We start from the raw sequence: 12,186 nt of genomic DNA, 5'->3' as shown, positions 1-12,186 counted from the left end.
ATGGGCTAAAGATATTTATAGACATGCTGCATTTCCACATTCCATCAATCATAATAGTTATTGATACAAATTTTCTTCACTGCAGTTTATATACTCTTACTGAAGACACACATTGGGTGTAAATGCATACAGTTATCATCTACATTATCAATTTACCTTCCTATCCAATGAAAAATGTTGAAATCTTATACTATTTTGTAATTTATATTGTCAAAACGCTTTTCTGATTATGATTTTCTGCTCTTTTCATTTGATCGTGTGTTGATTTTAGTTGTGCTTGGAAAAGGTGAATGTTAATCGTCTGTTCTCTGGCTGAAATATTAGCATGAAGGCGTTCTTTCAGGTCTCTTTACTCGATCCTGCTGGGCTTTATTTGGGCCCTTTGAAAGATGAAAATAAAGAGAAAACTGAGGCAGGAATACGAAGCATAGAGTTCCTTCTGCTGGCCAACTGTGCTGTCGGTGGGATGCTTGTAATCTCTATTGTGCCTCGTCACAGGACAATTAAATCACTCCACCGGAGTCCTGCAGAGCTGTAAGGCTTCTAACGCAGGGCCTGTCGGTTTGAACGCGGAGAAATATCGTGATTACTGAATGTAAGATAACTTCATAGAGGTGTATGTTAATACATGCGTTTGTATACAGCTAACAATGTTTTTAAAACATATCAGTCACGTTAAACCACCTAAACGAAAATAGCCCTTTTTCCATACAGTTGCGGTGTGTATCACTGCGCAGCGCTAATGTATGTGTAAACGTTAATGTCCGGAACTATCTTCTAGCGGAAGAATTTTAAGATCTGCGGTATTTTTTTTTTTTTTTTTTTTTTACATCTGCTTGTATTTTATATTTCAATTAAGTGCTTATATTCTATAGTGACCTTTTTATAAAATAATTGACATGGCCCAGCTTTGAGTTTCATTGTAAGGCACAGAGGATTTATTTTCGACAATCATTGATTGCGGTGAATGAAGTACAATAGTGCCATCTAGAGGTAAAATTAACCCTAACCCTAACTTTATAAAAACTTTTTTTTTTTGATAAATTCATTTTTGCAAAGAATTATACATATACAAACATTCCTTTGATTTATTAGCATATATATTAGAAAACATAATCACTGTATTTTTTACAAGAATGCATTAAATGAGTGCATGATATACCCGATAGTGTAATTTCACTCCCATCTTTATGCATATTGTCAGGAAATCTTTTTAGAAAAATTCAAAAGCAAAAAGCATTATTTTCAATTCTGTGATTCCAAGTATGAAAATAGTTTTGATACAAAATACCTTCTTTTGCACTTCTTGGTAGCTCCTATATCGGCAGACATATAAAATCAGATATAATGAATATTTTTCTCTTGATCAGTGTAAATTCATAAAGTATATTTGGTCTTTTTAGGCTTGTTTTGGCAGCTTCGGTTAGTTCATATGTTTTTTTCCTTCTACACTTGTCAAGCATCACAGATTTTTCAGTAATAAACTGTAATAGTGTATGATATTGCAGAACGCAAACAGTTGTTATGAACCTAGACAACATCACTTCTGTCTCCTGGATAACATCACTGTTCTTTATATGACAACGGTGGAACATTTCTCTTCATATTTTTTCTCATTATGAAAACACATCCTTTAAATAAGGTAGTGCAGATAAACATTCACTCACTGCCTTGTCTGTCTAATGTAACATCTATGATTAAAATTGGTTTATAATGTCACAAAACAGACATGTTAAAGCTTTTAAAGTGTGCAGTCTATCGGCTGCTGTTGGTCACTGCATACTGAGTTTGGGTCTGCTGCAGAAGTTCAGTGACTGCCAAGAGTTTTTTCAAGATGTGCTGTGAGAGAAACAGAACAATTTCACACAACATGAAACCATAAATACTGGTTATCATTATAAAACATGTCCGGAGTTAATGGTACCTGCTGCGCGCCCCTCTCATTACTGAGCATCCTCAGCTCGTCTAAGTGTGTGACACAGAGCTGATGAAGGGCAGCGAGGTCACGGGCCAGGTCAGTGTTAAAGTGCTCTGTGGGTTCAGGCAGCTCTGGGATGTTCTGAAGAGCAAATGTACACAAACAGTAAAGACACACTAGACATACGCCACAAGGCACATGAATATGACTTAATCATTGTGGTTACTGTGGTTGAGTATTTCCATGTCGATAAATGTGGACCCTGGAGCAATTGTGCCCCCTGGAGGACATAAAATGTATTTCTTACAAGACTGAGTTACTATGGATGGCATGCAGGAAAAAGGTAGGCTAAAACGTTCACACATTCGTTCACTCCATAAGTTACACTGTAATTATTTTTTATTTTTTTGGAAGTTGTAAATAAAATAAAAATATCAGTCTTTGTACTTCAAAAATGTCTTGTTTCATTCAATGTGTTACTTGATATTTCTTTGTAATTATTTGCACAATTTAATAGAAAAAATTGTTTCCATGTTAATCCTATTCCACATTATTTTCAGCAACATTTGCAGTAAAACGAGGTGTTTTAGAGAAGCTGACAAACCCCAAGTTCATCCAAAAATGTGATCATTCTGTGTTTGTTGCTCTTGATAAATGGATTTACTCCTTCCATGTACGGCTCCTGAGATGGGACAAAATTAAGTATTTGATAAAAGCAACAATTATGGAACATGGAAAGTCTATAAAATGTATTAAAATCCATTTTAAGTGTTTGTTTTACTTTGGCCCCAAATTCCACCAGGTTGGCCAGATTCTGGACTGCTTTGGCCACTAAGGTGAGTGTCCGGGATGCGATAGGGGAAGGTGGGTCTGCAGAGATAGTATGTTTTTTTTTTATGGTCATTCATTTATAACTTCCCAAAAATGTTGGTGATGTTTCTTAAAAAAATATATAATTATAATAATTAAATTAAATTGACTCACAATTGTTTTTTTCATTTACACTCACCAGCAATGATGTTAAAAATTCTTGGGTTGACAATAGCAGGACAGATCAATCTGAGGAAGACAAATCCACTGGAAGAGACAGAAAAAAAAACTTTTATTTTTATATGTAAATATTAATTATTATTATAATAATACTACATTATATACTTGTTGAAATAGTATTTAATGAAATTAACAATTTTTTTATTTTTATTCATTTATTTACATTTTTAATTCTAAAAAAAAGTCAAAAATTTCCTCCAATAAAACAGAAATTTCCATACCTTACAACTCTAGTTCTCATGGTTGTATTTCTGGGCCATTTCTGCTGTACAGCTTTCTGTAAACACCCATAAATGAACCTGAGAGTCCTGCAAAAAAATCATCAATATGTACAAAATGTTATTTTCTCACATTATACCATTGTTCTGATTTATTAGCAGTAGTCCTTAAGTCATGTCCGTGACTCACAGAGGGAGGATTTCAGCAGCCATGAATATTTTTTCCACCAGCTCGGACACAATGCTCAGGAGATGAGCGAGATTTACGTTCACATCCTCATTCTTCTCCATTTTAGAGGGATTGAGCTAATTTACAGTGGAAACAAAGTATGTTTACCAGGCATAAAAATGAGAGTGAACATTCACAAATGACCAATCTAAATGACTAGACTACAACACATCAGATCCAAAAATGGTTCATTCATTTTTGAAGCCTATCAATTGCATAATTTGACATGCAAACAGGTTTGCCAGTCATTATAGGTCGTTTAGATATTAAAGTTTTACAGATTCTGTTTAATAAATAAAGAGATGATGGTAATATTTAATTAAATACAATTTATTATAATGTAATAATTAATCCTAATAATTGAACTAGCAATTATAAAAAAAATTATTCCACGACAGAATAAAAAACTTTTTTCTCAGAAGTGCATGGAAAAAAAAGTCACATTACTTTTTAATTTGAACTAACATTTTCAGTAGACCTCAGTGAAAAAAACAACAACAAAAAAACACCAAGGATATGTTGCCTTCAAGCATTATCATGCATATTACATCTTAGTTTACATAAATGATTCTAAGCAATACCTCACAGGACTGTCGAGACTCCATGATCTTGAGGATGGTGTCTTTAAGAGCATGGTGAACGAACGGGGTGGCCGTGGCCTTCATGTACTGCTCCATCAGAGTACTGGCCAGAGTGGTGGCGCGAAAAAGAGTCGTAGCTTCATCTGGAAAAACAAACAACTCTGAATAATTCTAACAAATTCAGCCATGCAGCATGACGAGGAATAAAAGACGTACCTTCAGCGCTGATCTCACGGTCATTGAGCTCTCGGAGCAGCTGGGCCTCCAGGTTCTCGTGCCTGAATATCCTGAGCAGAACGCTGGCCAGGAGAGTACGGTCCTGTCCACACACGTGGGCCAAAGCACTGATCACATGCAACTCCTTCAGCAGAACCAGCTGGAAATGATCAAATAATACATGCTTGAATGAGTTGCTAGTTCTAATGTAAACTAGTTTGGTCTCTACCAAGGTTATTACTGTTAACTAAAACTCTTGAAAAGGTTTTGTTAACTGAAATACAGCTGAAATGAAAAGTAATACTAAAATTTGAAAGTTTACCTTGACAGCTAACAAAAATTAAAGCACTAAAATTATTAACTGGAAATGAACTAAACTAAACTAAAAACTAAAAATGAAATAAAAGGAATTCAACATTTAAAAAAATGACAACACAAAAAATATTACTTAAATTCAAATGCAGGCTGAAAATATAAAAATACAATTCTAAAAATTACAAATGACATTTTTTCCTCGCAAATGCAATTTTATGTTTCGCAATGATGTTAACTTGCAGTTCTGGGTTTATACAGTATCTTGCAAGTTTTTTTTTTTTAATTGAGAGAAAAAAGTCTGAATTACCTTTCTTTTACCTATCTTTTTTATTCCATGGCAGAAACAGGCTTTCATAATAATGTGACAAATTTCTAAGGGAAATTCTGTGGGAAACTATATAGTGCCTTGACTTCAGGATATAACTGGATTTTTTTTTTTTTTTTTTGATGGAAGTGTGCTAAAGCTTTTCTCAGTAATCGACTTTTAACCAGCTATTAAATTGTGCACATGAAAATTGACAAAAAAAACTTTAACTTGTACTGAATAATCAATAATATCTCAATATGCAGATTTTTTGTTGCAACATTGCATTGATTCCTCAGTTCCTTGTATCAGCGTTTTTTCAGGGGTCAGACTAATGTTTTTATATTGTGACTGAAATGCGATATGTTGTAAGTTCTAGGTCAGTTACTAGGGTTTAGTTAAATGTTGACCCTTTTCATATATCAGCTCATGAATGTCCCCAATGAAATCCCACCTCTTTTAACTCATTGTACACTTCCACGGGCATGATCTTCTCCACAGAGTAGCGCACTCTCAGGCGGAGTGAACTAGGTGCCATGTTCTTCAGAGGCACGTGGGAACTCAGGGGAAACCACTCGTCAATCATCTGACCCCTTTTGAGCTGACACAGAGGGCAGCACATGAACACTGCGGGAAAAGAGCGCATGTCATGCCTCATACAAAAACAGTTTGGAAAGTCTGAACATGAAGTAATAAGAAGAAACGTACAAATATCATTCTCTTTGCTTTTTTTCGTCTTGTTGCTCAGGCTGATCTCAAACCTGTTGATTTCGCTGGACAAGTCACTGCAAGAATTTTGGGAAACATTAATAAAAACTTTCAATTTTATACAATTAATATCAATATCTGAGGAGGCGGGCTTACTCGAAAATAAACTCTTCTGTCCACACAGGGTTCTGGCCCTCCCGCGGATGGGTCTTTGCTACTTGAATGCTGTTCAGGTAAATGTTGCAGTAGGCATTTGTGAAATGTTTACTGGGAAGTGTGTGGGCCTCCTCAACATTGAGAAATAAACTGCTGACCTGTAAAGACACATCTGAGTAACACCGCTGTAATTCATCTGACATGAGACAACAGGAAGTAACGGAGTGTTTACCTGACGCAGGCGTTTGTTTGAGCAGGGCTGGCTGGGTTTCCTAAGGTTATTACAAAAGGTTTGCAGACATTTCATCCAGTCCTATGCAGTTGAAGGGTGTAAGAAGTGAGCATGAATAAACTGAACAGAATTATATTCAGTGTTCTGCAGTGCAACCAAAACATTTTTTCCGTCTTCACTGCTGCAAAATGACAATATTACAGCCAAAAAGATTATTTCTAAATATCTAATTGTAATATATATGCACTTCAGTTCAAACGTTTGGGTTTCAGTTAGATATTTTTCTATTTTTCAAAGTCGTCTCTTATGCTCGTCCATAATGAATGAAAATACCGTAATGAAAGTAATATTATGAAAGATTCGCACAATTCAAAATAACTGCTTTCTATGTTAATATATTTCTAAATATAATTTATTCCTATGATGACAAAGCTGAATTTTCAGCATCATTCCTCCAGTCTTCAGTGTCACATGACCCTTCAGAAATCATTCTGATATTCTGATTTCCTGCTCAAGAAACATTACATATTTTCATCAAAGCTGAAAAAGGTTGTGCTACTTAGTATCTTTACATATTAAATTTTTAGAATTGTTTGATGAAAATAAATGTATAAAGAGCTCTTATATGAAATATCATTCAACACTTGAACACAGTGTGACTCTGGTGAAAGTGTTTAGCCAGTATTGCTAATGAAGGCTTCGGTACCTGAGCTTGTTCTGGGGTCTCTCCAGCAAAGTAAAAGAAACACTGCTCCTCGCTAAAGTGCTGTACAACTATCTGGAAACAGTTTGGCCTGCAGAAAAACCCCAAATACTTACATTTATTTGAATCAAACCTAGAGTTATTATCTATTATCAGTGCATAAAACAGCGAGAAACAAACCTGCCAAACATGCTGTCATGGACCTCGTACACAGAACACACACTCAAGTCGATTAAACCCTTTGGCTTAGTTGCTCGTTTCTCACTCTCAAAGTAAATCAGCTGGGAATCATTCCCTTCAAGGATGAAATACAGATTTTTCCATCTTTTTCCTTTTCCTATAAGAGCCACAAGACAAAATATCTTAGTCCAATTATTTTGATAACACCTTCAATGGGAAATTACGCTGAAATGTTAGCAATACCTTTATTGAACAGGACATATCCTTTCTTCACAATGTTTTTATAGAAAGCATCCTTTGTCTTTCTACGGATGGTGTTGTAGATTTCTTTACCTTCGACGGTGTCAGTAAGCACCTGCTCCTGGTGCTGATGAAATCACACATTTCAGATCATTTCACACAATAAAATGAATCAGTTTTCAACAAGTGGCTGTTGCACATACTTGGACGGATAGAGCTTCTTTGAGGTAGTGGCCCTCAACTATCTGCTCCTTTCTGTAGTGTTCAATGATGTCATCAATACTGTACACACAAAAACAAAACGACACAGGAAATACGTCATGGAACTCAAATTTTATACATTCCAAAAGACATAAAATGCTCACAAATTGCATTTACCTGTTGTAGTAACGGCCTCCCATCATAAACTGGTTTCTGGGTGTGGGGCTGATTTTGAAGCGCTTTCTGGTCTCAGTGGTGCGGAAGTACAGCGAATAGTCCCCAGGTGTGCTGTCAGATGGGCGCACTAAAAAACTGCCCACCTGCCCAACTGGGGCGAGCAATTACAGGAGTCAAGCAGGTGTAACCCTTTGCGATTTATTGCTTTTAAACACTTTTTCCTCTGACTGACCTGTCATCAGCAGGTTGTAAGCCTCTTTCTTGCTGATCTTGCCATGAAACCAGCTGAAACAGACAGAAGATGTTGAGCAGATCATAAGAGATGTGACATGAATATAATCACAGATTTCTATTAAGTTTATGCAGTACATAGTTTGTACTACTACTGGAAACTAACACTAAATAATGAAACTCACGCTTTCCCCTCGTGTGGGTCTTCTTCACGCCCCTGTGAATGTGATGATATAGGATAACCTGTCTTAATACTTTACATATACATATTCCTCCAGTTAAGGACACATACATTTTTTAATCTAAACATTGTTTCTACTCACCACTTCCTTCACCAGGTCTTGGACTATAAGACCCTGCTCATCTGTTCGGACATTTGTCACCCACAACCAGCCGTCCTCCAGTTCATTATGAACTATAAATGTATCGCCTTTGAAGAAACTGTGAGCAAAAGAAGTCTAATTAAGTTTCTTAATATACTTTAAAATTATATTTAATTGAATTTTCAGCATCATTACTTCCATGTCACCTTCAGAAGTCATTCTAATATGCTAAAGGTTCTTATTATCATTAGGAAAAAAACTTCTGTGCTGCTTAATATTTTTGTTCAAACCACGATACATTGTTTTTCAGGATTCTTTTATGAATAGGAAGTAAATAAAAAAACAGCATTCATTTGAAACATAAACCTTTGATAACTCTATACTGTCACTTTTGATCAACATAAAGTGTCCTTACTGAACAAAAGTAATAATTTCTTTTTTAAAAATCTTACTGATTAATATGGATTGTATGTATAATATGGATTGAAGGTGTTTTTTTTTACTATGTTCTCTTGATCTTTTTTTCTGTATATGGTAAGAAAATATCAAAATAAACAGTTAAAAAAAAAAAATCTTACTGACCCCAAACTTAAGATAAGATATAATAAAATCAAATGACCTGATCTCATCAGTTTCAGGCACTTTGGTGTATGGGAGAATTGCTCGCACCCTCCTGCGGTCTTCAACAGGCTTACAAAACAAAACATTGTTTTTTATATATCGTGAAATTATTTAAGGTTTATAAATATTACAAAATGTTTTCATTTCTATGTCTACCTCTGGAGGGGCGACTGGTGATATCAGCCTCTCTCCTTTCAGCAGACACGACTTGTAACTGTAATAACCAATCAGATCCGACAGAGAGGAGAAACGACGGCCTCCAATGTAGTAGTCTCCACACATGGCGATGATCCTGCAAACATTCATTACCCAGGTCACAAACATCATCTCCATTATCTAGGCACAAAACCTTTTAGATTAAAATGAAAGCAAATAAAGATTTCTGAAGCTGCGGAGAAAGATAACATGAACAAACACCTGAAATGGTTGACTGTGTTGGTCATGCTAAGGAAAGACAACACAAAGGAGCCGGGTCGGCGGTCACTCTCCCTGATAAGGTAGCTGCCAGCCATCCTGGCCTGAAGCAAACGCTCCTCTGCGATCATTCGGTCCAGCTTCCCGTGATACCACCTGTAGAGTTACAAACTCTATTATGTAATCGCCAAATCATCTTTTACTATTTTCATCACAGTTCAAAGTAAAAGTAATAGTTCAACCAAAAACTAACATTTACTCACCCTCAGACCATCCAAGATGTAGATGAGCTTGTTTCATCTGAACAGATTTGGAGAAATTGTATTACATAACTCACTCACCAATTGATCCTCTGCAGTGAATGGGTGCCATCAGAATGAGAGTCCAAACAGCTGCTAAAAACATCTAATAGAATTCACAAGTATTCCACACACTCCAATTCATCAATTAAAATTGTGTGTTTGTGAGAAATAAATCCATCAAGATGTTTTTTAACTTCAGACAATTGTTTCTATTGCTTCTATAATAAAAAAAGTAATCTTGTTGCAATCATGAAAAAAATATGCACAGATCAAGCACCGTTTACAAGTGGAAACAATCCTAAATAGATTTAAACAAATATGTCAATGGATATTGATGTGAGATGACAACAGAAGATGAACTTTTGAAGGAAACATTATTATGGATTATGGAAAGAAGCAACAGTCAAAAAATTAAAACAGCTTTATGATAGATTTGTTTCTTACAAACACTCAGCTTTTCACTTCACGAGACATTAGTTGATGGACTGGAGTGGTGTGGATTATTGTGATGTTTTTATCAGCTGTTTGGACTCTCATTCTGACGGTACCCATTCACTGCAGAGGGTCCATTGCTGAACAAGTGAAGTAATGTGACATTTCTCAAAATCAGTCTGGATGAACTCATTCACATCTTAGATGCCCTGAGGATGAGATAGTTTATTTATTTATTTTTTGTGGGGGTGAACTATCTCTTGAACTATCTCTTTGGGGGAAGTCGTGGCCTTGTGGTTAGAGAGTTTGACTCCTAACCCTAGGCTTGTGGGTTTGAGTCTAGGCCGGCAAAACCATGACTTAGGTGCCCTTGAGCAAGACACTGAACCCCAAACTGCTCCCCGGGCCCCACAGCATAAATGGCTGCCCACTGCTCCGGGTGTGTGTTCACTGCTGTGTGTGTGTGCACTTTGGATGGGTTAAATGCAGAGCACAAATTCTAAGTACGGGTCACCATACTTGGCTGAATGTCACGTCACTTTCACTTTAAACACTCATGGGATGCAAAATGTCATATTACACCAACTCACTGATTAGGAGGCGGCGCAGTGAGGCTTAAAAAAACTTCCTCATCCTCCCCGATTTCCTGCACATCCGCAGCATCGCCTTCTTCAATGATGCCAAGCGGAAGACTCGAAGTGGCTGGCAGACAAACCTCGGGACTCAGTGATGCACCTTCATGTGGAGGATCTGACATCCCCATTAAAACTCCTGGAAAAGACCCCAATATAACATGTCCAACACCAATACCACCTTCCTTTGAGGCCAACATGACTGTTTCAGGTCTCGGATCCTTCCCAGATACAGAATATGTGGCCCCAGGAGGCTGTTTAGGTGGTAAAACAGTGGTATGGATGGACAAAGCTGAGCATAGGTCTGAGATCGGTATCCCCTGACCACAACAGGCTGGTAAATGGGTGGTGCTGTCTCCTCCTGCCCCGGCCATCCGGGTCACCACTGAAAAGGGATCAGGCTCCTCGCCGCCACCCTGGGTTGCCATCATTGTCACCCTGGGAAGCTGACAATGAAAGCTGACAAAGTTCAGGAGGGTTTCCCCTCCTGAAACGCAAAACTGCACCTTTATTCTCTTTTAGGAGAGTTTTCTCCTAATTCAGTGTGGTGGTTTGGCTCTAACACAAGACAGGTAGCTTCAGGTTTTCACTGTTTGATTTTCTCCTAATCTGAAAATAAGGAAGGAAACAGTTAGAAAAACTCATATACTGTAATGCCTTAGAAATACCATTGTTTACAAATGTTGTAAGCGCATTTTTACCTTTGTAATCATAACACGATCTTATTTAAGTGGGAATAAACATCAAATCTTTTATGAGGAGCTACATTTTCAGATCGAATAAGACTAATCAAAAACAGCATAAAATTAAATCTGCATTCGAATGACGGCTATGTGCGTTAGCTCGTTAGCTTGGTTTGGTTCTGGCCAGGTTTGACACCACAAAAGTCCAGCGTTTGAGGTTAGTTGAGCTCTTAGGCTTATTTACAGTGAGGTATGAGTGTTAATAAGTGGGGAAGAGAAGTTAAAGATGATGTTAAGGAAATTTTTCGTTACTTTTGTTTCACTCACTTTGGCTAGTTTCATGTTGAGAGTTGTGTTGTGAAGCCTCGCGCACTGAGCCTTTGCGCCCCTCAAACACTCCCACCTCGCGTGAATCCGCCCGCCGCGCTCCCGACCTCCAAGGCGCGTGCTCGTGGCCGCGCCTTCACCCTTCACAAAAGTTTCTCCCAAAATGCCATAGTCACCTTAAGTTATTTTTGCTACATATTATGGACATGGGGTTTTCATCTAATTTAATTTATTTGTAGACACAGCGAAGCCATCTTGTAAAACTTTTATGTTTTCTATGTTATTTATTCTGCAGAAACAATATTTTCGCTTTTATATTAAGTTTATAGCCTACGTCTTTAACCATTAAAGATGACACGGATAATCATAATAGCAGCCTTGGTATATCTATTATAGGCATTTTATGCGAAATACCACAGCAGTATACTGACATAAAATTAACAATATAAATTGTGTAATATGTGTGTGTGTGTGTGTGTGTGTGTGTGTGTGTGTGTGTGTTATGTTTTCTAGAAAAGGTTTTCTCGGTTTTATTACAACTTTATACGTTTTTAAACAATAATGATGAGTATAATTATACATGGATAATCCAAATAGCCATTTTACATAGTATTAGAGGCAATTTATGCGAAATAGATTTAGCAAGCTGAGGTAACAATAATTCTATAAATTATATTAAATAAAATATATATGTTTATTTTTGTAACAAGTTATAATATTAGAGGCAATTTATGGTAAATATGCATATTACATCGGGTTAAAATTATAAAATAGGCTACTTTGACGATGCATG

At 36.7% G+C, this 12,186-nt stretch overlaps 1 protein-coding gene across 2 annotated transcripts; it reads right to left on the bottom strand.

Annotated features, from left to right (window-relative positions):
* Positions 1 to 1,074: 1,074 nt before the first annotated feature.
* Positions 1,075 to 11,522, bottom strand: LOC128020746 (ras GTPase-activating protein 1). 2 transcript variants are annotated; one of them, XM_052607386.1, is made up of 26 exons: positions 11,394 to 11,522; positions 10,342 to 10,992; positions 9,021 to 9,173; positions 8,760 to 8,895; positions 8,602 to 8,672; positions 7,983 to 8,100; positions 7,845 to 7,876; positions 7,661 to 7,713; positions 7,429 to 7,579; positions 7,254 to 7,332; positions 7,054 to 7,177; positions 6,811 to 6,967; positions 6,634 to 6,721; positions 5,928 to 6,008; positions 5,696 to 5,853; positions 5,540 to 5,616; positions 5,286 to 5,458; positions 4,213 to 4,372; positions 3,997 to 4,139; positions 3,377 to 3,492; positions 3,190 to 3,276; positions 2,928 to 2,995; positions 2,700 to 2,788; positions 2,523 to 2,600; positions 1,925 to 2,059; positions 1,075 to 1,839 (listed from the first exon to the last, which is right to left on the bottom strand). In XM_052607386.1, the coding sequence occupies exons 2-26, from the start codon at positions 10,812 to 10,814 to the stop codon at positions 1,756 to 1,758; spliced, it is 3,084 nt and encodes a 1,027-aa protein (XP_052463346.1). In that variant the 5' UTR covers positions 10,815 to 10,992; positions 11,394 to 11,522; the 3' UTR covers positions 1,075 to 1,755. The 2 variants fall into 2 exon arrangements, with proteins under 2 accessions (XP_052463346.1, XP_052463347.1); XM_052607387.1 differs by lacking the exon at positions 11,394 to 11,522 and adding an exon at positions 11,085 to 11,362.
* Between the last annotated feature and the right edge of the window lie 664 nt (positions 11,523 to 12,186).

Source organism: Carassius gibelio, chromosome A10 (assembly GCF_023724105.1).
Source record: "Carassius gibelio isolate Cgi1373 ecotype wild population from Czech Republic chromosome A10, carGib1.2-hapl.c, whole genome shotgun sequence".
NCBI lineage: Eukaryota > Metazoa > Chordata > Actinopteri > Cypriniformes > Cyprinidae > Carassius > Carassius gibelio.
Note: the sequence above shows the minus strand (reverse complement) of the source record. Positions and strands in the feature narration are given on the sequence as shown.

Excerpts from the sequence above, each read along its gene's own strand:
- LOC128020746 (XM_052607386.1), bottom strand. The coding sequence starts at position 10,814 with ATGATGGCAACCCAGGGTGGCGGCGAGGAGCCTGATCCCTTTTCAGTG. Across the intron at positions 7,333-7,428 it reads GGAGGCCGTTACTACAACAG|TATTGATGACATCATTGAAC; the intron begins GTAAATGCAATT and ends TTGTGTGTACAG. Across the intron at positions 4,373-5,285 it reads TGTACAATGAGTTAAAAGAG|CTGGTTCTGCTGAAGGAGTT; the intron begins GTGGGATTTCAT and ends GATCATTTCCAG.